At 45.2% G+C, this 23044-nt stretch overlaps 2 protein-coding genes across 5 annotated transcripts in view; both read right to left on the reverse strand.

Moving 5' to 3' along the window:
* Positions 1-23044, reverse strand: part of LOC118503374 (CCR4-NOT transcription complex subunit 6-like) — a 97455-nt gene that overhangs the window by 65600 nt on the left and 8811 nt on the right. The window lies entirely within an intron of this gene.
* Positions 2734-21257, reverse strand: LOC118503371. Its single transcript, XM_036036565.1, has one exon. It carries the CDS (start codon positions 19683-19685, stop codon positions 16212-16214), a length of 3474 nt encoding a protein of 1157 aa, XP_035892458.1. The 5' UTR covers positions 19686-21257; the 3' UTR covers positions 2734-16211.

The raw sequence follows: 23044 nt of genomic DNA on the forward strand, positions 1-23044 counted from the left end.
AACGCAAAACTAACATGGCCATTCTTTTGCACAACTACAAAAAACCGTGCCGTGTTCAACGAATCTTTGTTGCATTTTTTGACAGATCGTTCGCCTGCAGAATGAGTTCCGTCAAAATTGTTCCCATCAACCTTACAGCCCTAAGCAATAAGCTCATAATTTTATGGTCTTTCTTTCCATAAATCATTCTAAACCATGCTCGGCAGGCAATACCGAGCCCGACAGAACAATTTTGAACGGGAGACGCGCGTTTGACTTCGATTACAAAGTATTCAACATTGTCCGGTCCTTTTCGCGCAGCTGGGTACACTAAATTTTACATTGTGCTCACGTGTTAGGACAAAGCTAGACATAAGGCAGTCGCTGATCATGGTTTGCATTGCAGCCTCTCCGAAGAACACCCAGCAAGCAGAATTACAGAGGCCAGGCAGGTGCATAGAGGTCACCTGATTTACGACCGCCGTGACATAAACTGCAAAATGCTTTCCAATCATGTGCTTTACACGTTTCTTTACATCTTTCGCAATCTAACTTCTATACTATCATTCTATAGAATCGTCTTCAAACACTCCTGCAAAATTATTTTCTCTGCTAACATAAAATGCCCAATAGAACTTTCATCATCCCTTTTCACACACTTTCGCCTTTCACCATCAGCCATCTGTCAAAGAAAGGTATTACACCGCTCTAAACCAAGGCAGCCGGAAGAAAAACAAATCCACAATAAAACAGCAAACGACTAATCAGATGCCGAGTTAATGGAAATATGCAAAAACGCACCAACGGGACAGCAGCTAATTATAATGTTTCTCGCTTGTTTTTCTTCCTTTCCTCGCTGTCTTTGTGCAGAGTGGTGCGTGCATGGTAGTGTCTAATTGTGCAGTACGTAAGTACGTGGCGAGTCACGTTTTCGTGAAAGCAAGAACAGCGACAAACATGAAAAACTGGAGACAAAGACCCTAAAGAAACAACCAATTACAAACTCTCACTTAACCTTCAAGGAAAAGGGAAAAAAACAAGTAAATGAGTGAAAGGGCGAAAAGGAACACAAACCCAACTCCCAAACTAACTAACTAACAAACTTTGTGTTTTGTAATATGTTTGTGTGAGACTAACAAACAGAACCAACTGAAACAGCCCTGCCAACTGAACTCTTTTTTTACCGCAGCTCTTCCCAACATATTCTGTAGCAAGACGAACGCGAGTTAAAGAGCGAACACTACGCTGAGTGGGGAATTATTAATGAGTGTAAATTAATTGAATTAGCATTGAATCGGAATTGTTCGCCAGTTTCGGAACTCCGCGCGTGTCCCGGAAACGTACCACCACTACACAGTGGGCTCAGTTTTCTCTATCCATCTGCGGGATTGGCTCAAGGCACGAAAAAATTCCATCTTCTCTTAATGTACAACTTTTTCTTATACTCTTCCCTGATCTCTATAGACAGTCTTTACGGCAGGTTGCAGTATTGATAACGCGTGCAAATCCAGCAACAAGTTAACGAGCGAAAGAATTGCGAAAAGAAAGCCAACTCAATCACCACCGTCGCCCATGCCACTTTCCGCTTATCTTCGCCCGCAGTTCTCCATTGCGACATTGAGTCGCCTCGCTATCAGCCATGGGAGATGCGAGAAAGTTGAAGAAATAACGCACACACAGAAAAAACGGTTTGATAGCGCACGCGGCGGCGCTGGGAAAAGAAGACACCACCGTAGCTGCTAACGAGCCAGTTTATGAACGCGCGCACATCACACGCTTTTCTTTTCACTTTCTGTTTGTTAAAGAGGCAAGAACGAGAGCGGAAACAAGCAAACAACGAGGTGATGTGGGAAAAAGAAATGATCAACAAGGTGGAGAAATTGTATTGCAAAAAAAAGCAACCACAAACAACTCAGCTCACGCACAACAACAACAAAAAAGCATCACCAAACAGCAACAGCTACCCCTCCCAACAACTAGTCGGAGATATCAATCTGTCGCTATCCGGGCGTTACTCAACCTGTTTTGAGCCTTAAGATATATGAGACCGTTAGGGTCGGATGGGATGGCTTGCCTGTGCTGTGCATTCAAATCACTCACGGATTGAATACTGCTGAAAGAGAAAGTCAATAACGTTGGTTAACCAACACAAACACACACACGGCCACCGATTGCCGGACACGTATCCGGTGTCGACTGTCAGTGTATCTTACACGAGGTTCGTGTCTTGCAGGCCAGCATTCAAGTCTTTCGTATTGAGTTACGCTGGCGAACCCAAATGTCAAACGGTGTCCCGAATCCCGAAACCTGAACCCCCGGAAGATGTTTGCCTGATATTTGACTCACGTCAATCGCTCAGAAATTCTTTACGATGATGATTTCTTCGATTGAAACTGTTGGTCGGCAACCAGCTTCCCAATCAAAACGATACTGGGGAAAACATTCTTTCGAACCGGTTACGTTTTATGGCCATTTCAGTAGACCTTGAACCTTACCCATCCGTAGAAAGGATTATATTTATGGTCGCTTGGAAGCTGAACGATAATGTGGTGGCCGGTCGCGAAAGCGAGTGTTGAATAATCGCAGCCAAACACGTCATTCCATGCATAAATTAGCGAGGCGGAATCCTTTTATTTTCGCTCCGGGCTCCAATAAATGCCTAGATGAAATGTGATGTTCAAACCAACCGAATGTGAATCTTGCAGCTTAAAATACGTTTCTTTCAGTGTAAAACAAATTAAATAGGTTTAAGGGTTAAGCTTTTCGACGTATCATTTTATTTCGGTATATTATCGCATCTACTTCCTGGCGTGGGGAAATGCGAATCAGTATTTCGTGTGTTTGTTAAAACCGATCTATAATAAACTGAAGAGTACTTAAAATACTTATAAGACTTATACAAATTTAATAATAAAACACACCTTCCTATCTCACATCTCTTATGACCTCCCATATAATCACTAAAGACGTTCCGATTCATCGTGATACTTAGTGCGGAGGAGTTGTATACTAAAGGCGGTCGTACTGTCTCATAATCGAAGCAATAGGAATTCCAGTAACACAGCATAATAGAATATAATATAAAACACAACTTTCATCGTCTTCATCGCCTGTATTTAAAACAATACTCTCTCTTTCATGATTGATACAAAATTCTAGGCGTATTTTCTTAACGATTAATCCTTTCAAGGCGCGTTATGGTGATCTCTTAATCAAAACTCTTACTGCTTATCCACTATTTAATAGAGTGAAGCATCCGCTTTCTTTGCACATGATTCGAATGCGGCATTAACCTCCCTGTGCCGTGTCAATGGTCAACAGGACACAGACACATTGATTGAGTCACCGACATGATGCTTTTGCGCAGCCGTGTTCTGTTCTACCGTTAAAACTTTCTCCAAATTTTCTGCTTGTTAATGTTAATGTGGGCCACCTACACATTCTACATAACATGTGCATCGTTCGTGTCCTGGTAGTGTGTGCCCCGTTTTTAAATGAGTGTACCGGACACGATCAGATAACAATAACAGCGTAACACAATTGTGCGAGCGCGCTAGAGCGGGAGTTCATTGGGCGATTTGAAATTATGGAAATTTTACCAATGCAGGCAGACGCGACCCAGCTAATTTAGACCCCACATTGCTTGCGTTACACGAGCGATCGTCGGTGGAAAAAAAAAGAACGGGAAACTAAGTGAACAAAGTGTAATGGTTCGCTCGCCTATTTTCCTCGCGCTTCTGTCTACATATCTACCTGTGTAAAGCCGATTATGATCGATCAGTTCAACAGAGCTTACCCGGACGCTTTACTGCACTGCCCTTATGCTACACCACTTCGGCAGAAGTAGCACTACATTTTATGAATGTCTGTGTGCGTGTGCATGTGCTTGAAACGATACGATACAGGTGAGGGAACGAACCATCGAGTGTAGAAAAAAAGTAACATTTAACGAACCTTAACCTATAATACCACTAATTAATCCTACCCGTACACGCTACGTTCATTTCCTCGCGTCACCACACAACACATTACCAGTGCGGTGGAGGGAAAATGAACAGAAAAAAGGGAGCAAATGATTCGGCGCAAATGGAACACACATGTTGTGGAAGCCACCACTGCTGCTACACTTTGCCCGGTGGGAAACGGCGGATCGGCGGCACGCTGACCATTCTTGAGATGTATTTTGATATTGTATAATGTGTTTAGGTTGCACCGTCCTTCCACAGCATCCTACTATGAATTGTAACCTTTCTAGCCAATACTTTCTGTAACACTCAGCTTAGCTTATATGAACGTGAAACTTTGCTTAAGGTTATTCGTTGGTAAAACGTGCGTTACGTCGTACCACAGCTGCAAATACATGAAACGGTAATATTGTTGCCGAAAAAAAGGGCAATAAATCCCGCATCCAGCACCCTTTTATTTGCGGAAAAAACTCATTGAATCAGCTGATATGGGTGATCGCATCAACGCCCTCATAAGAAAGTGGCACATTGATCAGATGGATTAGATTGGATCTTCCATCATCCATCGCAGGCTGTTCACCGTGGATACTAGATTTATCTTTCTGGCCGGGGAGAAATAAATCCGATTTTTTGGATACGTTCAACGACCTCATATAAACTCCCGGAAAACTAAACACCAGCATTAAAATGGATTCTTCATTGAATCGTATCCGAAATGTGGAATCATTGTAATGCAGCAGCAAGCCAACGAAACTCTGATTTCATATGTTTGAATCAGCATCAATATATCAAGTTTCTGCACGCTTTCACACCCCATTTCAGTTTTTTTTTTGTAATTTGCTCGACTCAAAATGATTTATTCAACGATACACATATGTGGTTCGTGTCGAAGAAATATTACTACTTTTCTGATTACAATTTTAAATTCTGAAGGAATGCATTGTACAGCATAAGATATTAACACCTCCGCGTTTGTAAAGCTCTTTGCAATAACGCATTTCCACGTGTCTCTAATAAATCAAACATCACGCAAAGTTTTCGGTCCACAGTGCATTGCATTTGTGATATTTATACCATATTATCCTCCTAGTGCATCGGTGTATGAAATACGAAAAACATTACCACAAAAAATGCGTTATTTTAGTCGTTCCCAATATTCCGACACATTCCTCTCTCTCTCCCTCTAAGCCCCAAAATTTAAGCCATCAATGATCGGTAATGATCGGTCACCACCGTTAGCGATGCTTCTTCCATGCAAATATGTTGGGAAAATGTGTGCCAGACCGGGCAGGGCGGTGGGAGGCGAGTTCTCGTTTAGGTTACCGGGTTACATAACCTAACAGTACACCCGCGATAGATGATTTCACACGTCCGCTAAAAAATCCCCCACTCCATTCCGTGGACCCCGTCCATAGTTTAAACTGTTTTTCATAACATAACTCGCCATCAATACGTAGGAGGCAAAGCAATTAGATTAGCTAGCAGCGAATCTAATTTTCCGTTCAAAAACCGTCGGCTTGCTAGACGCTCTGGAGAAAAAACCATTAGAGAACAGCGCAGCCCGAACCTAAAACGGACGTACGAGTTTCACCATCGTGGAACAAACCAGCAAAAAAAAACACATCATCACTGGGCACCCGCCGACACAATGGAACGCTGTGGTGTAACGTGCCGTGTGACTTCACAGACGGCAGCCCCAGAACACGAAGGGACCTAAATAAGAGTGAAAAGAAGAGTTCCCAAAACAAGGAAAGCACAGTCTGTGCATGCATGCCCGCTTGGCCCAAATTGATTCGTACCTTCGTAGCATGGAACAAAAATGGAGAGTGAAAATTTCAAGCTATTTCACATTAACTTCAGTATTCTAGATATTTCTGCATGGATACGATACAGGATAATTATTTTAGTTAACAAATAGCTTATAATGCTTAGGGGCAGATAACATATCCATATTCAGAGTACTTAGCAAACTTTTTTAAATATTTTCTTTAGATAAACCCATTTGCTGACTTGCTATAAAAATCCCTATGTTACAACACTGTCCTCCACGGTTGCTTACATTATGATGCTGATATTTCAATACTCCCTTCACTGCATTGCTAATGCAACTGAATTCTTTACGCACACACACACACCACCCGTCAATTGAGCCAAGCCGGCATCGACGAAACCTGTGGCACAGACTGTTGCACTGTTGCTGCATTCATAGCCTCACACATTCACATCCACATAAATCCCCTCGAGTAACGAAGCTTTAAAGCATAAATAAATACAATTACCGCTAATCAGCTAAACATTAATTGAATTATGAAAACGAAACAAAGCAGAAGGCTCGAAAATGAGGACGAAGCCTAGGAACGACGCTCTGATCGGGGCATACCCTATCTTCACCGATGCCGTTTGGCAACCAGTGGCAGGCACACCTCCGTTTTGCAACCACAACCGGCGGCACATTAAATGTTTTACAACAGCAACGTTGCCGACACACTGGTGGTTCCGTGGTGCCGTTCTGCCGGTAGTAAGTAGCTAACCCGCTTGTGCCGTATACCATCGCAACATCATTGCCGCCACTCCGAGCATCATCATCATCAGCGCCAGCTTCACAACACCAACAGTCATGCAAATAAATGCATAATAATTTGCCACTTGCTAGCCATAGCTGAGCCCTCCCGCTGAGCCAGTGTGTGCCATTCGCGTGCGTGCAGTTGCAGCAGCCACAAAACACAGGTTCTCGAACTAGCTGGCCAATAATGCGGGCGACGGCTTGCAAGCGAATGAAGCCGCAGAATTGAAGCGAATCGATGCCCAACCGTTGCAGCAGCCAACGTTCTGCCGGCCACGCAGAAGTGTAAATGTGTAATAAAACGGCGGCAATAAAGCGTCGTTGGACGAAGCGCCTCATTTTGCTTTGCCAGTCCGCAGTCAGCTAAACACCATATTTTATTTCTTATGACGATCGTTAACCCCCTTCCCACCTTCGTAGTCGTACTGAGACCTGATGGTAATAGTTGCGGCAATCTCCAATAAAACCTTGAAGACTTTTCATTTCTGTCGTCATTCTATCGGGGAGATTGAGATTAACTTAAAGGCCCTACACCGGGGGGTATATCTGGAAAACTTTTCTTTTCACCAGTAACTCCAGCTAGAGAGGCTGGACTGAAAATGGTTAATTGGCCAATACAGTCTCTCTCGCGCCTCTACAGTGGCGATGACGCAAGGCTTGACAAAACGACAAGTGTGTGACAATCGGTTAACTGCAACCGGTTCGCCCAAGCGTTCGAACTAATAGAAAATGGAGCCTAAACAGCCGGACTAACCCCATGACCATGGCATTTTCTGTAAATTTCACACGCATTATCAAAAGCCCACGCATTCAAAAAAAAAAAAAAGAGGCGAAACATTATTTGCACAATCGCTATTATGCATGTGCTTAGTCGTCTTAATGCCCGGGAGCTTTGTGTCTCGCTCAATGGACGACAACGACGTTTCGCTTTACGTAACACACGCACTCTTTTGTTCCTTCCTTCGTTCTAAGTTTCCTTGCTGATCGGCCTCTGCCTTTTCGCCTTCCCTTGGTTCACCATGCGAAATTCTACCCGTCTCTCTCTCTCTCGGTGCCCACTCTCAGAACAACCATAAATTAATGGCCGTCGGGCATTATGTACAGAAACTCGCGGATCATTAAAAGGCAATTTTGCCACGCATTCACCGAAAATGCTGCCCTCTGTACAGTACCCCAAAAAAAAAAACATTCATTCTCGATTTGCGCAATTTTGACCTACCGCCGACTAAATGTGTGCGTCCGTTTTATCTTGCGCACTATCGTGTTGCCTCCCTATAATAAAGCTCGAAAGACTTCAACGCGATCGTAAGCGACAAACCGCGACACGACCGAGCTGTGCTGCTTTTAAAGAGCACACAGACCGAACGGGGTGGGTAAGCATTCTAACTTTCGATTGGTTCGGCTGGTGGCAGGTGCACGCTGAATGTCCGAATTGAGATCGAAAACAATTCGCCGTCAATGGTTCACGAGGAGATGTGGAGAACATAAATTACACCACTCGTTAGCGGAGAAACAACGTTCGTTCTTTTTGTTTCTTTTTTTTTTGTTAAGGTGCTCAAGAAATGTACACACTTTGACCCGAACGGAAATGATACAACTTAGACCAAGCCACAGCCCTTCTTACCGCTGCTTCTTCAGGGTGAAAACAACATTTTAACATCAACCGCATCATCATCTCTCCTTCCCGCCCCGGTTAAACTGGTGCGCTTCCTTGTTTCGTAGCTTCTGCTACTACTTCATACGGGTTTGGGGCCGAGTTTGGTGCTGCTTTGATTGATGGTCGGTCATGGTGATCGTGATATGCCAGAAAAGCGGTGGGGCTCAACGAGAAGGAAAAAATATTTTCCCAACTAGCCTATTTCTCTGATTTCCCTTTCTCTATCATTTCCTTTTATCCGTAAAGCTTCTATTCTTCTCCATCTCGGCCGTCCTTCTTTCTGCTTTTTCTCTGCTTCGTAAACCACTTCCCAAAAGCACTACACATCAGTGAAGACTTTCGATTTTACTGGAAATCTTCCATATCATCGCTCGCCCACGGTTCCACCGATCGTCGTCGGGGCAATTAAATGCGTCATTCTCTTCGCTGCTTCCAAGCATCTAAGCTGTATCACGCAGCAAGAAGATTCCATTCCACACGTCTAGAGGCTTTCTGTTGACTCATGGAATAGTCAACCTCACGGAGTAGAAAAAGTAGTAGTAGTAGTAGTCTACAGTAGGCGCGCTCGCGCGGAGGTGATAATTTTGATTGATAAGTGTTATTACGCGCCATTACCGCGCTTTATGCGGTGAAGCTCCGAACATCTTTTAGCCTACAGGATGGACCAGCCGTCTCTAACCCTGGCGAGTGTAACAGGGGATTAATTTCTTAAGTGCTGTTCAACCGTCGAGAGCGGAATGGTATGTGCCGGAGATTTGCTGGAGTTTCAAGCCGTTATAGGGAGTGGCATTTATTTTGTTTTACATGCGTCCGATGAGTTCACATCTTTCTGTACAACATCACCAATATTGCCGATTGTTCAGGCGTATGGACGAGATCGTATTGGCTTTGGTTCGATTTGACTTCGAGAGCTTGTTTATCAGCGTGTATGAGTGTGTTTATTCTGCTGATTAAACGCAATAGAGCTACAGCAGCTCAGTTCAGATAAACATCAACTACCTTAACACGTGTAACAAAACCAATATGTGGTGCTGCGATCAGACATATGCAGGAAACAAATGTTCCTTACATAACTGCGGTTCTAATCAGCAAAATCGACGGAGGTCAAATATAAACAAAAGTAGCAAAAAAAACTTTCAACAAGAAAAAAAAGAACTACAAGCCGCACAGACTCAGTCAAGTTAATGCAGTTTTTACACGAAAATCTGGATTCCTGCAGAAATGCCAAACAAATGTCCTTCAAACTCCCCGGGCACCATCAACAATAATAGGGTAAAGGTAAACGTAGACCCAGAACGAGTTTCGACTAACGAACCCAACACACACACGCACACACAGCTGCGCTCATCCGAAATTCCAAAATGCGAAAATTGCACCCAAAAACCTTCACATTCCCATTCCTACATCCTACTGGCTAGCTTCTTGACCATGTAATTTCTGCCGCAGGGAATTCGCTGGATTGCTGTTTCGTGAGTGAGCAACAGATAGCCACCATCGACGACTATCTTTTGCACAGGTTGCGACAAGCAGGCGCTCCCAAAAACCAGTATCTCGATGAGTAGCAGCAGCACCGGCAGCAGCAAGTGCTCTGGCCATAGTGCTCAAGGATAGCCACTAAATCCACCATCCAGCGTCGGACCGAGACTACTACCACCGGTCAGCATGGACTCTCAAGAGCATGGTGTGTGCGGCCCGCTGTTTTTGGCCGGTTTTGCGACAAACCAACCGTGCCGGCTGTGCTCGTTCGCTTTCAAGGACAAACTGTTGCCGCACGTTTGAGGATAGCGCTCAGACCCTGGGCGAGGCAAATGACATCGACCACACGAGAGCATAGAGAAGTTTATGATGCCATCGGTATTAGCATAAACCTTCCATTTTTCGGTCCGAATCACAAATTGAGCGGCAGATTCAGCGACGACAAGCGCGGCGCGGGCGGCACTTTACGACTGCTGAATAACATTAACATTTAGAATCGCACAAAATTCTATTTCATTTAAATTTTGTGAGAACATTAGCAGAGAACAAGGCACATTTTGCTATAGTTCTGGAACAATCGTCTAAAACATTTTTTTGAACTTTACAAGTTGGATCTTGGAAGTATTTGTTTATTCCTAACTTATCATTGGGGTTTCCTTAAATCCTTAGTGTGTCACTATTTGAAATATATCCAATTTGCTCCAAATGCTAACTTAAGAAAACTTGGTTGAAGCATTCTACAAATTATATGCAATTACACAAAACTCCAGTGTAATTATCAAGTACATTAACATCGGAGACGGTGTTTATCGATCGTAACGAATTGCATTTCAGATTGATTTGGGTCTTGTAGTTCACGCCAATCGTAGGTAACATTCGTTACCTTATCCATCGTAATGAAAATCGTATTCTTAACGATCGGAGGTCGACTTCACTGCGGCTACCACACACCACGATTGTACGCCACCCTAATCACGTCACGGAAACACATCATTACATGGTTCTACTTCCCACCTCCCGAGCCCGATCTACACTTAAACTCCCAAAAACCGAACTCGTTTCAAATTGAATTGCATTCAAATGCACTTTCGATTAACAATCGCCACATCGGCTAGTGTGTGATGTTTGGCGAGGCAAATTGCTTTTTATCAAAACACCTTTTATGCTGCCTTTACACGATGATGATGATAGCCGGCCTTTCGTATGCTCGAAATGAAACGCCAGCGAAGCCGAGCCCAATCAAATTGGATGCTGGAGCACAACAGCGATCTTGAGCACGAAATTGCATCACCAAATTCGCCTGCCGTACCGCAATTATCATTTGCCCAGCGACAGTGGCAATCAGCCATTCCTGCCGTTAGGTGGGGTTCGTTTTGCTTTTTTATTGCAATTTCTGTTTTCTTGTCAAGTTCGGGATCTTCGAGTTGCGTTTGGTTGAGACTTTTTTTCCGAACCACGCCGAGAGAAATAACGTTTTGCCTCGGGAAAAGAACACCATCCGAGAGAAGAGCTCGTTACATTACCTCAGTCAATTGTAAGAATGAAAATTGTTTCTCAAATGGTTAAATTAAACGTTTGGCAACATACAGCCCTGGGGCCAAAGAAGGGAGAACAAGCATCAAGAGCGAAGCTGATGCAAGGGCTTTTTGAGCTCTTAATATTCTTCTTGTTCCATCGGGTTCGAAAAAGAACGGAGAACAAGCAACCATTTCTTTTCGGAGTCTGGGCGAAAATCTCACTAAGCTTCAGAGCAAAGGTAGTCGATGGGCCATTTGGAAATTAAAAAAAGGTACAACTGTGTAAATAAAAAAAAAAACACACACACTGAAACACACCAACTGCTGAAGCCAGACGGAGCATTCCAAAAACGACCGATAGCAAAAAAATTTAAGAATGAAAAAAAAAGAGAGAAATACCTGCAAGTACACCGAAGCAATAAATTTCAAATCGAGATGTTTTCGGTAAATTATAGCAACAAAAAATGGAAAATGCAACACCACACAAGGTTTCACCCATATTCCCCGAAGGAAAACAGGTATTCCTTGCTGAACCACCACAAGAAAAGGCAGTGCAAGCAAAAGAAACCAAACATAAACTGAAAATGGCAACAAGGATCAGCATTTTTTACAACAGCAAAAACTCCCCAGGGCAATGAAAACAGGTTTGTGGAGCATGTGAGACAATTTGGAGTGAGTTGTGGAGGTCAATCGAATGACAGCGTTATTGTCATCCTCACATTGTTTTAGGAATCTTTTTCTGTTCCTTACTTAAACTAGTTCGAACATCGCAAAGGACAAATGTCAAAAAAAAACTGAACGATTGGTGTGGGATTGTTTGAACTTCTAGCTGAATATAGACGAGTAATCAGCAACAACCGATTCGCAATGTTAAACAAACAGAGCACATGGGAAATAGAAACAACTCTCAAAAGCGTTGCGGTCCCCTTTTTTCATAACTTTCACTCGTCAGCACATTCGTCAACGCAACTATTTACGATATTGGATCCACACATCCAGAGGGGCTCTCTCTCTCGGTGCGTCTCCAATTAAACGAGGCACTGAAACCTCCACCTATTTCCTACACAGGTACAAGTGCGAACAGAAAAATGCGCACCTCAAGTGCACGGGGAAAATGAAGCATAAGAAAACACAGCCCAAGACGCGTATCGAAGCTTACCGATCTTTGCGCTGACTGCTTTAACGCCGACATATTTAGTAATTGGAGAGCGAAAACGCATCATCCGATACGAGACCGCGATGGCAGCTTTTAGCTCACCTTGACACTGGAGCCGAGTGGGTGAGGGCGCGGTGGGTACGCAGGTGGTACGCAACTGCTCACTGCACTCCATATGCCCCGTGAAGCGACAACAGCCTGCCAACACCTGCACCTGCGGTGTAGTTGTCTCGGGCGGTAAGCATCAACAGCTTTCTGGGGCAGTGAATGACAATTAAACGTCATTACAGCCTGGTGGCGCGCGAAAGTCACTGCTCACGTGCTCAATAATTTTCCCTCGCGGGTCTCCCATCATTGGAAGCCACACTGTACGCAACCAACAAACTGCGTCGGGCAGAGTCGAACGGCCACGAACCGTGTCCGTATCGATTCAATGTATGAAGACACACTCAGCGGTCTAATGAAACGCTCGTCGTCTACTTAAGCATTGAAGTCTTTGCCAAAAAGGAACATTCAAGGGAAAATTGATGCAATACAATTTCAATTAAGTGACACAGAGCTGGCGATAGGAATCGGACAGATTCAAACGATTATATTCTTCCGAAACCCGTTCCCATCATTCCTAGAAAGGAAATAAATTCAAATTAAACCATCTCGCAAACGTAAGCTAAGCGCTCGCGGAAAGCAAATCAGTCGCCAAGTAGTCACCCGACAGGCTATTGAATTATTAATTCTCTACACTGAGCATGCTGCTGCTGCTTCCGGTCCGCGCACCCGGTCTACCAGGCCAGACATAATCATTGCCATCGTATCAGTAACAACCCGAAAAGCTTCCCATTCGCCCAACCACCAACCAATTGACTTGAATTTCACCCAGCTCTGCACATCGGGAACAGAGCGGCCGGCTGCATTTCACTGCATCTCAACCAGCGCTCTGGGCACGTTTGCTTGGGGAGCGAAAGACGCGCACACACACAGAAATACATAAACTCGTTACGCTTTCTGCCCGCCACACGTTTCCAGACTGTGAAAGAGGATTGCTCGGAATATTAAAACGAACTCAAGCATAAACTATCTCTCCACTGTGGCAGATTCCACTGTGGCCACGAAAACAACACTTCGACAGAAACGTTCCGAAAAAAAAACATTTATAGTCTCCTCGGGCAGGTTCTCTCCCTCCCCAGTTTATTGATGGGTTCTAATTAATTGCTTAAGCTTGATAGATGAATTAATTAGCAGCCTCTGCTATTCCCTGGCTTGCACTCATCAAAATATTTTAATTTAGAGTTTCCTACGTTTAGCCAGTCACGCATGCTTCGCCCGAATTCCAAGCTATTAGCAATATTTCTAATAACAAGGGGTTAAAAATACGTTCTGAAGAAGATGTTATCAGTAGTGCCTTACTACACATCAAGTTCTACAATAAAAAGAGTTCAATCACTTGGATTAGCGAGGTCTCCTATACAAACAATTCTCCAAATTCTCCAAAAATTGGATATCCATGGACCCCCGTTTGGATGGCTCGCCCTTCAAATGTGTTTCAGACATCTGCACAAAAACTCGCTTCACTTACTCAACTTACATCAGTGCTTGACCGATGCCCAACATTTTTAAAATTTTGCAATATCCAGCTCGAAGCCCCTGCTTCAAGATTGGCCCAGGCGGTTGAAGATCTGTTGGCAGGTTTCCATTTTTTATATCGTTGCATTGGGCTTGTTGCAAAAGTTTGCAGACCGTTTACAAAAAATGCAATGTTGAAACAATACCAAAAATATACCAACATTTTTCAGACACCACACCGTTGCGTTGCAGCATTTTAAACGTGATTTTGTCTGCTACCTGACCTGTACACAGTATTTTCATCATTTTCATGCATATTTTTGCACACCTAAAAAAATGCATTGTTTTTCGGTACCAATTAAGATTTCAGCGTAAATTACAACACCAAAGAGCAGCGCTCTTAGGCTGTGTCTGTTTCTATATCTACGTGACACAATAGCTTAATCACTTTTAAATCTGGGCTCATTAAGGTACATTAAGGTATGTCAAACGAAGATGTGTTAGAAAATCATTAGTTCCATTTGTTTTGCAAAATAATTATATGCAAGACCTAACGAAATTATCAAGAGCATGTATTGCATGGGTATGAACCTGGATTATGGATCTCTCTTGTACTTCAACTATAAACCAAATCAAATCGAATATAAATCGAAGCACAAATGATCTATGAAATATAGAGACATTTATAGTTCGAGTAGAGAAAAAATCCTGCCACGCTTATGAATTCCTCACTCTCTCTCTCTCCCTCGCTGGTTACTGGACTCATCATTATATAGGCATAGCACATCGCGCCACTACCGAATATTTCAGAACACGACGCGTGCGCATACAGGGACCTCTTCACCACAAACATACCGCCATCACAAATCGGGTCACAAGAGTCACAATTCAAGCTATGTTTTGGACGTTTTTCGTTCAGAGACCGTCCCGAACACAATACATTAAATTTGCCAAGCCTTTCTTCGAGTGGTCTCTCCACCGAAGATTGGTTTTGTTATGTTGCCTCCCAACACTCCAGCAACTGATTACCAAAACCACACGCTCGATTCTTTCTGAAACGACGCTTCCTTTGGGAACCACGACCACAAACGGAGAGCCGTAATAAAGAGCCGACAGCAAAACTAGAAAATGGTTTTAACGAAAGAAAGAAAAGTTCGCCCAAAAACACCCGTGTTTCTATTACGCACATGAATCAAAAAACAAACAAAGAAAACCCACCAAAAAACTATGCCCATGGTGTGGACAGACAAACCCCACCACACACATGACAAGGAAATGAGATTAATGCCCTCTCCCTCCCAAGATAATTGTCATTCATATCAAACTGTCGGTCATAAAAGTTAATGCTTCGGGTAACCAAGGTTTGGCGCTTTGCATGTCAAAACTACACATGCCCAAGTACCAAGCACACGAGAGGCCGGCCTGCCGCTGCTTGACCCACAGAAAGGCACCTTTGATTTAGACCGATTGGTAATAAGCACAGGGCAGCAAGTAGAAGACGTCGTTTGGGACCAAAAATCGACACGTCTTTCACGTTCCTTTCTTCTATATTCCTACCAGCCATTCTACCCCAACCGAAGAACTGCTCAACAGACTATGCTTTAATATTTATGTCTGTTTTCCGCCTTTCCACACAATAAAGAACCTACAAAAAAAAACCACGTGACGGCTCTTATCTTGTCACGATACTCGAGTGTTGCATTAGATGAAACATAACACAGCACACCAACAAATACAAGTCGACTAATCCTAAACATAAGGCTTATCAAAACGAAACAAAGAAACCCTAACAAAAGAAACCCATTAGAAAACTTTAAAATTAAAATTATTCAACACATCCCATAAATTTGATTGGTTCTTGCTTGGTGTGAGATTAATTTTTCTCTGTCAACGGCAAGTTAAGCTCATTTAAACACCACGCCATTTACATTAACGCGTATCTGTATAAAAGGGCTACAATTCCCGCACTACACAATCCTCCTTTCCAAATAAATAGCCTTTACCGTAATAGAACACATGTCGTACCAATTATTGTTGCGCGTGTCAACAATCAAAATACATCTCAGAATCTTGTCTAAATTGGTGAACCCTTTCTTCCATCTTCCCAGGTTTTGCAAGAAAAATGTTGTACCTTAACAAATTGCAACAACAATACATGCGCCCGAATCATTTGCTCCACATTTTACCATTAAGCAATATGTTGGTAAAATCCATCCGTCCACGCTTACAGGAACTATTAACGCATCCCGGACCCAAAACCGACTAATTTCTATTCGCTTTAAAACACGCTTACACTTTAACACACTTCAGCGCAACGGAACGAACACTTAACACCCAACTACTTTTCGGTCAGCAGCAATTGCTTATGATCGCCACCGCTCCAGAATGTGTCGAAGCAATTCAGCATCTCACCGAGACCACCATCGGACGATGGCTGTCGGTGAGGCTGATGATGCTCGTTCAGGAACTGCTGGGACTGCTGCTCACCGCCAACTAGACCGCTACCAGCACCGGTACTACCAGTGCTACTGATCCAGCTACTTCCGGTTGGGGCGCTGTTTTGCTGATTCACCGAGAACAAACTGCCCACAACGGATATGGGCCGCAAGCTAAGCGGGTTTCGCTTTTCAAACTGCACGACATTACTCTCCTGCGACACGTCATCGCCACAACTACCTTCGGTAGCACATTCACCATTTGCCACGCTCACTACACCAGCTTTCATCAGACCTTCTTCACACTTGGAGCTGCTTAGGCTCCTTTTAAAGGACACCATCTGATAAGCATTTGTGGCGGAACTTTTCAATAACTCACTCGCACGCACATCACTCTCATCCATCACAAGACACTCGACGCCACCATCAAACAGGCGATCACCACCCATCAGCAGCCTTTGCCCGATGCTGCCCTTCCCACCGAATAGATTGCTCCGCGACATTGCGTCAAAGCTGACGAAAGCATCGGACGGTGGTGACAGGGACGACGATGAGTCAGCTCCGATGAGACTCCCCAGTCCACTGCTGTTATCACTGGTGCTACTGCTGCTGCTGCTGCAACTTCCGCTTCGAGGTGCCATTACTCCGGCACCTTCCTTCTTGCTGCGGGACGCCTCAAGACCCGAGCTAGACTCGTCAACGAGATCGAGTGTTTCATGCAGCTTCTTGGTAAGCTCGCTCATCAGCAACAACTCATCGTCCTTAGCCCCTGCCGAAGATCCTACCACCGCCTGATGGCCGACAATCGCACCAAGCCACGGAAGGTCACGGTAGCATCTAGCATAAGCTTCATCATTCTGCACCGACGACATAAGACTGTCACTTTCTTCACCAACACAATCACCTTGCTCTTCGTGCTCCTCTTCATCGTCATCTTCTTCTTCCTCCTCCTCCGTTGAGCAAAGGCCCGGAAGTCGGCTGAGCAACAGATCGCATCCAGAATCCGACCCAGAATCACTGAAGCTTCCCTTACGCGAAAGACAACCATCAACGTTCTCGCCGATGTTGAGTGTCGCGAACGATGGCGACTCGGCCGTCGTGCACCAAGTGCTACGCGAAGCCGCACCACTGTTCCGGTTGCTACCGATCACACCAACGTTCTTTTTACGACCACCTTCCGACTCGAAACCATCCACCGAAGAACAGGAAGAGTGTCGCAACATCGGGAAAGCCCAGATACGCCCGAACGGATCGCACAACCGACAGCTGCAGTTCGAACTTGCCGAAGGACTCGCCGGTTCCGGTAATGGAACGGATGCCGTATATGACGGCGATACGTTGGATGCTGGTGCAGATGATGACTCTACAAACCCGGCGTTCCTCTCTGACGAGGCGGGGAAGAAAAATCCGGCAGTTGGTGGACAGAGGAGAGAGCCATTGCCGGAATCGCTCGATTCACTTCCAGTGCTAGGACTGTTGATGGTGCCAAGAGCTGTGCTACACTGTGGCAGGAACTGGTCCTGCTGTGACTGCAGCTGTTGCTGAGGATATTGAGCGTGTGTTAAGTACTGCTGCAGATGGTGCTGGTGCTGCTGCATAAGCATTTGTTGATGCTGATCTTGCTGACTTGGCAACTGTTGTTGCTGTGCGTGCAGTATCCGCTGATGGTGTTCCAGTTGTTGCTGTTGCTGTACCTGATGCTGATGTTGTTGCAGCTGTTGCAACAAACTATGCAACTGAGAATACTGTTGCTGCGGCGGAGGCTGCTGCTGAACAACGGATGAATATCTCGCCGCTGGAACATTGGAGCTACTCGCAAGGAACTTTGCCAGTTCCACCGTTAGACGTTCTGGGAAAAGCACGGACGGGTTGTGCGACGCTATGTAACTCAGCTCGCTCAGAATATCTCGCACGTTCGGCAAACCACCGTGCGGTTCCATCGATTGCGGAACACAGTGCATTGATGAGGATTGCTGATGTTGCAACAGTATATTGTTCATCGTATGCATATTGTTACCACCGCCCAGGTTCAGCAGATGCGGTTCTAGACACTGTAAGCCAGCGCCGCATCCGCCGCTCACCTCGTCCGACGCAGAACACATCCCCGTATCAGTCCCATTTTCGGCTGATACAACACCACCGTTGGTACCTCCGGCAGCAGTGCCCTGGCTGGCGTTGGGCTTACGGTCCTTCTTTCGCCTCTTGCGTGGCTTTATAATGCGCGGAAGGCACATTTCCGTCGAAGTGGTCGAAGTGGTGGACGATGTTGAGGAGGTTGATGATGAGGACGACGAAACCGATGAAGACATCGCTGAGCCGGACATAACTGTCGATGCCGAACTGTTGCTAGAGTTGCCCGCTGCGGGGATCAACTCGAGCGACGCTGCGGCTTCGTACGATTTTATTATACCGCCACCAGATTGACCACCGACAATCGACGGATGCGCACCGTCGATCGATCGGCGTTGCCCCACGCTACAACCGAGTCCCGGATGCTGTGGCAACTGTATAGAGGCGGATCGTGACGAACAATTTGTCGAACTTTCCTGCTGGATTTGTGAGCTGCCAATAGTGACGACTTTCGCACTACCAACACCACTTCCGGCCGTCTGATGAGTGGCAGCCGATGATGATTTATGGTTGCGATGGTGCCCGTGATGGTAACGGTTGGAATTGGACAGAATTAACGGTGCTCCTTGGGCGTGCAGAGCCAAACGGGTGAGGTTAGCGTTTTCGTCAAACTCCGGCCCGGAAGATGTCCCCTTCGCGAGGTTATAGTGCTGCTGTGGTTGTTGCGGCTGCTGAGGAAGAAGCTGCTGATATGGGTAGTGATTGCCATTGTTGCTCGACACCACACCGCCACTTCCGGCGAAATGTTTACGCTGCCGCCTGTTGCTTCCTGCGGTCGATATCAAAGGAACACCGGTCCACCCGCTAGCACCGACCGATCCACCCGCACCGTAGCATCCGACCATCGAATAGTTTGACGATGCGCCATGGCTTCCTGTTGCTCCCGTCTGGTGGGCAAGCGACTGTGGTACAGGCAGCGATGAATTTGGATGCTGGGACGGATGGCTGTGCGTTGGCAGTGTAACAAACTGTCCCTGCTGATGCTGCGACTGCTGATGATGTGTGCTATGGTGTGGATGATGGTGCTGGTGCTGGTGCTGATGCGGGTGTATGTTGGCCGATTGCTGATAATAGCCAGCAGCTGAGGCTGCTACGGAGGACGTTCCGGCTTGCAGATGCTGCGAATGCACCGGATGATGAGACGGAGGTGCCGGTGGCTGCTGATGCACTACATAACGATTAACGTATCGTTCCATACAGCTGTTGCTGCTGTTGCCGGTCGACGGTAAGAGGCTGCTGTTCATCATTTACATCAAACATTCAGGGATTCAAACTAGCGGCACACGCGGTCATTATCGAGCGTAATCTCACGAACAAAACAGTACAACAATCCGGCACTAGCGAACATCGATCACGTTGGGCACACAGTTTTTGCTGTCACGCTTAGCACTAGAAGAGCGCACGATAGTTGTACACTTTACATTCACTGAATATCGAGGCACTTCGCGTGAGGCAGGATTCCTCAGAAACGACACACCGTCCGTTCGTAGCGATTCCGAGGCACCGAGAGACGACGCTGTGTATCGCGGATTTTACATCGACACACCGACAGTAAGTTCGGTACAGAAATAACCCTCCACGCGCTTCGAATGCCGGCAAACGAATGGACGCCAGATGAACGAAACACACCGCAACAACTGGGGAGCATATCTGCCGTGTGCGACTTCGTGGCCACTCACATTGTCTCGCGCTCTCTTGATCTCGACAACCCGCGTGCTCGTGATCGTTACTCACGAGAGGACAGGGTTTCGTTTTTTACCAAGCGGTTTGAACCAGAGAAAGCCAAACTGTTAAAAGGTTTGAACAGCCACGAACAGAGGCAAAAACCGATTTTTTTTGTACTTTTGCCATTTTTTTGCTGTTAGAATTGATTAGCTTTTTAGTTAGTTTTCTGTCTAACCCCAACAACCATACAGATTTTAGGTTTGAAAAAGCAACCACTTCTACCCCATGTTTCAAACAATGTGCTGTTCAAAGTTTAACAACAATGAGACGTCGATTTGCTTACATTGTTTTGTGTTTTGTCCAACACGCTCACTGTTATAAACATGTAGACTTTTGCTGTGTGTATTCTTAAAATCCACTATAAATGTGTACTAAAATCAATCAAAACAATACGTTTTCAAGATGTTTCCCACAACACAGATGAACTCGTGAGTGACTCGTGAATTGGCGAGAGCATCGGAACTCACCAGACAGTGTGGCGAGAGAGCGCACCAACCCGAACGCAAACCGAATGAAAATAAAAGCAAACGGAGAAATTGTGTCGGTAACTTTCTTCGATCCCCACAAACACCACAGTGGCGCTCTATCCTACCAACGCGATTCATTCGCCCTCTCATTTTTCCACTTGGTGCCGTGCCCCATCGACGATCTCTTGCCGTGGGATTATATAAGAAAATTCGCTGCGTTTGCTCCACCTTCCCAACACACCGTCCGACGTCCGCAGCAAGACGAGCAGAAGAGGAGCGCGAAAGGGGGATGATGATATCGTCCACATTCGAAAGTGAGCCTCCTGGCATTCTCCTCCTTTCATCGTTTTCTCGTCACTTACCATCCGCACTTTAAGCGGTGGGGCTGGGTTGGGCTGGGCTGGGGAGTTCACACGGAGCTGCGATCAAACTTTTTTTCTATAGGGTTGCGCGCCGCAAGCCATAACACAATCGGTCGATTGTTCAATTATGCTCCCGCACATACACACACACACGGATGGTTGTGGGCTACAGCATACAGTGCCTCGGGAACGCTGGAAAACGCGTTCGGCGCTACGGGCAGTTGATGTTGAGGATGTGAGGGCTCGGATCATTGTTTGCACTGTCAAGCACGTGAGCGAGTTTGCGTCTTTTTCCTTAACAAGCCTCATTGATAACCGGAAGGGAGTCTTCATTTTTCCAAACGGACTCAGTTTTCCTTTTTTCTGGTGCAGATCTGCGCTTTTCTGGTTCAGTCTTCCTGCACTTTCTCTTCAGCCTCGGCAGCTTGCGTGGAATATTTCACCAAGAGCGCGTGATCTCATCAATTGCAATAATTGAAAAGTGCACCATGGTGAAGGTGTTGGCAGAAAAGATGTCGTCGGTGATGATGATGAATGAATCATCGTCAGCTGCCTGCAAGATTCTCACCAATCCGTATCGAGCTTACAGACAGTGCCACAAAAAATAGGCAGTCGAAGTCCGTGTACGGTATGACAAACGGGAAAGAAAGTTACGCTGCCATCATCGCTCGATCCGGATCTGAACAGGACGAAGATCACTCTTTTTTAAGCAAATATCACGCTACAAGGCCAGGGCAATGAAGGCGAAAGTTGTCTGGGATTGACGCTAAAAATAATATACTACACGAATTGTCCGAGTGACGCCACTATGTCTGCATGCGTAAGCAGAGGACCAGTAACACTCGAGTAAAACAAAAAACACTCGAGTAAAAATATATTTTGAACTGAGTTCTATCTCAAGTTGTTTGACATTTTTGAAGCATTTGTGGATTCACTTTATTCTGAACAGAATCCACGATCGTTTCTAGTCCAAGCATTGGAATAATCATCATCAACTGTTGACATATTGAACAAACAAAAATCGCAAAGAAAGTTGTTAAATGCCCTCATCAATCGAACTGTTTAAATAGGACATAGTTTAAATCCCTTTCCATGTCAATTTTCTATGTCACGACGATTCATCTATGTCACCGCTATAGACACTGGCACTGAAACAAATTGTCGGTAAGCGAAACCTAATCCGCGTTCGAAATTGTTTTCAAAATCTCCATGAATCCAAAAGTAACCTAAATATCGCCGAAAAAAAGGCTAAGTAAATACAAACAAACGCTTACCGCAACCGGAACCACTTTTTTTCTGTTTCATGCCAGACATTTACAGTAATGGTCGCACGAAGCAGTTACAGACACGACATGACCAGCTGAGCAGTTTGATGATCGAGTGAAAAGGAAATGGTCTGACATCACCTACCTGTAAAGGAAAGAAAAGGATAAAAATGAGACAAAAAGCAAAATGAAAAATTATAAACTCAATGTAAAGCACAACCCAAACCAAACATAGCGAAAAACTGCGACACAAAGTAGAAAAAAAGAGCTGGAGACGAATTGCACAAATTATTTAATTGATTTTGCAATTTCATTCTTTGGTTACACTTTCGAAACGGCAAAAAAACGTGTGCCTTTCTTCTGATGGCGGCCGGTTTTTCTTGCTGTGTCTACCACCACCACCTCCCTCGGGACAAAGCCACCGGTGCGCCACCAGCAAGGAAATTTGAAAATCCGTGACGGAAGCCACCATTTACCCAGCGCCAACGCACACACACACACACACACGACAGAAACTGTCTGTAGATCAATCGATTATATTGAATACTTGCTTGGGTTGGTGAGAAGCAGGTTGAAAAAGTGATTGATGATTGTTTGTTCCATAAGCAAAACACGTACAGCAAACAGATCGAATAAAAAGAAAACATTACACTAAAATGGACCATTGCATTACAGCAAAAGCGCAACACAACTGCTTCCTCCCAAATACGTACATTTCTGCGTCTGCCCGGACAGCTTGGATCAGGGCTTGGTCTGGTGGTGGTGGTGGTGGTAGCAGTGCAGCAAA

This window comes from Anopheles stephensi, chromosome 2, assembly GCF_013141755.1.
Source record: "Anopheles stephensi strain Indian chromosome 2, UCI_ANSTEP_V1.0, whole genome shotgun sequence".
Classification (NCBI taxonomy): Eukaryota; Metazoa; Arthropoda; class Insecta; order Diptera; family Culicidae; genus Anopheles; species Anopheles stephensi.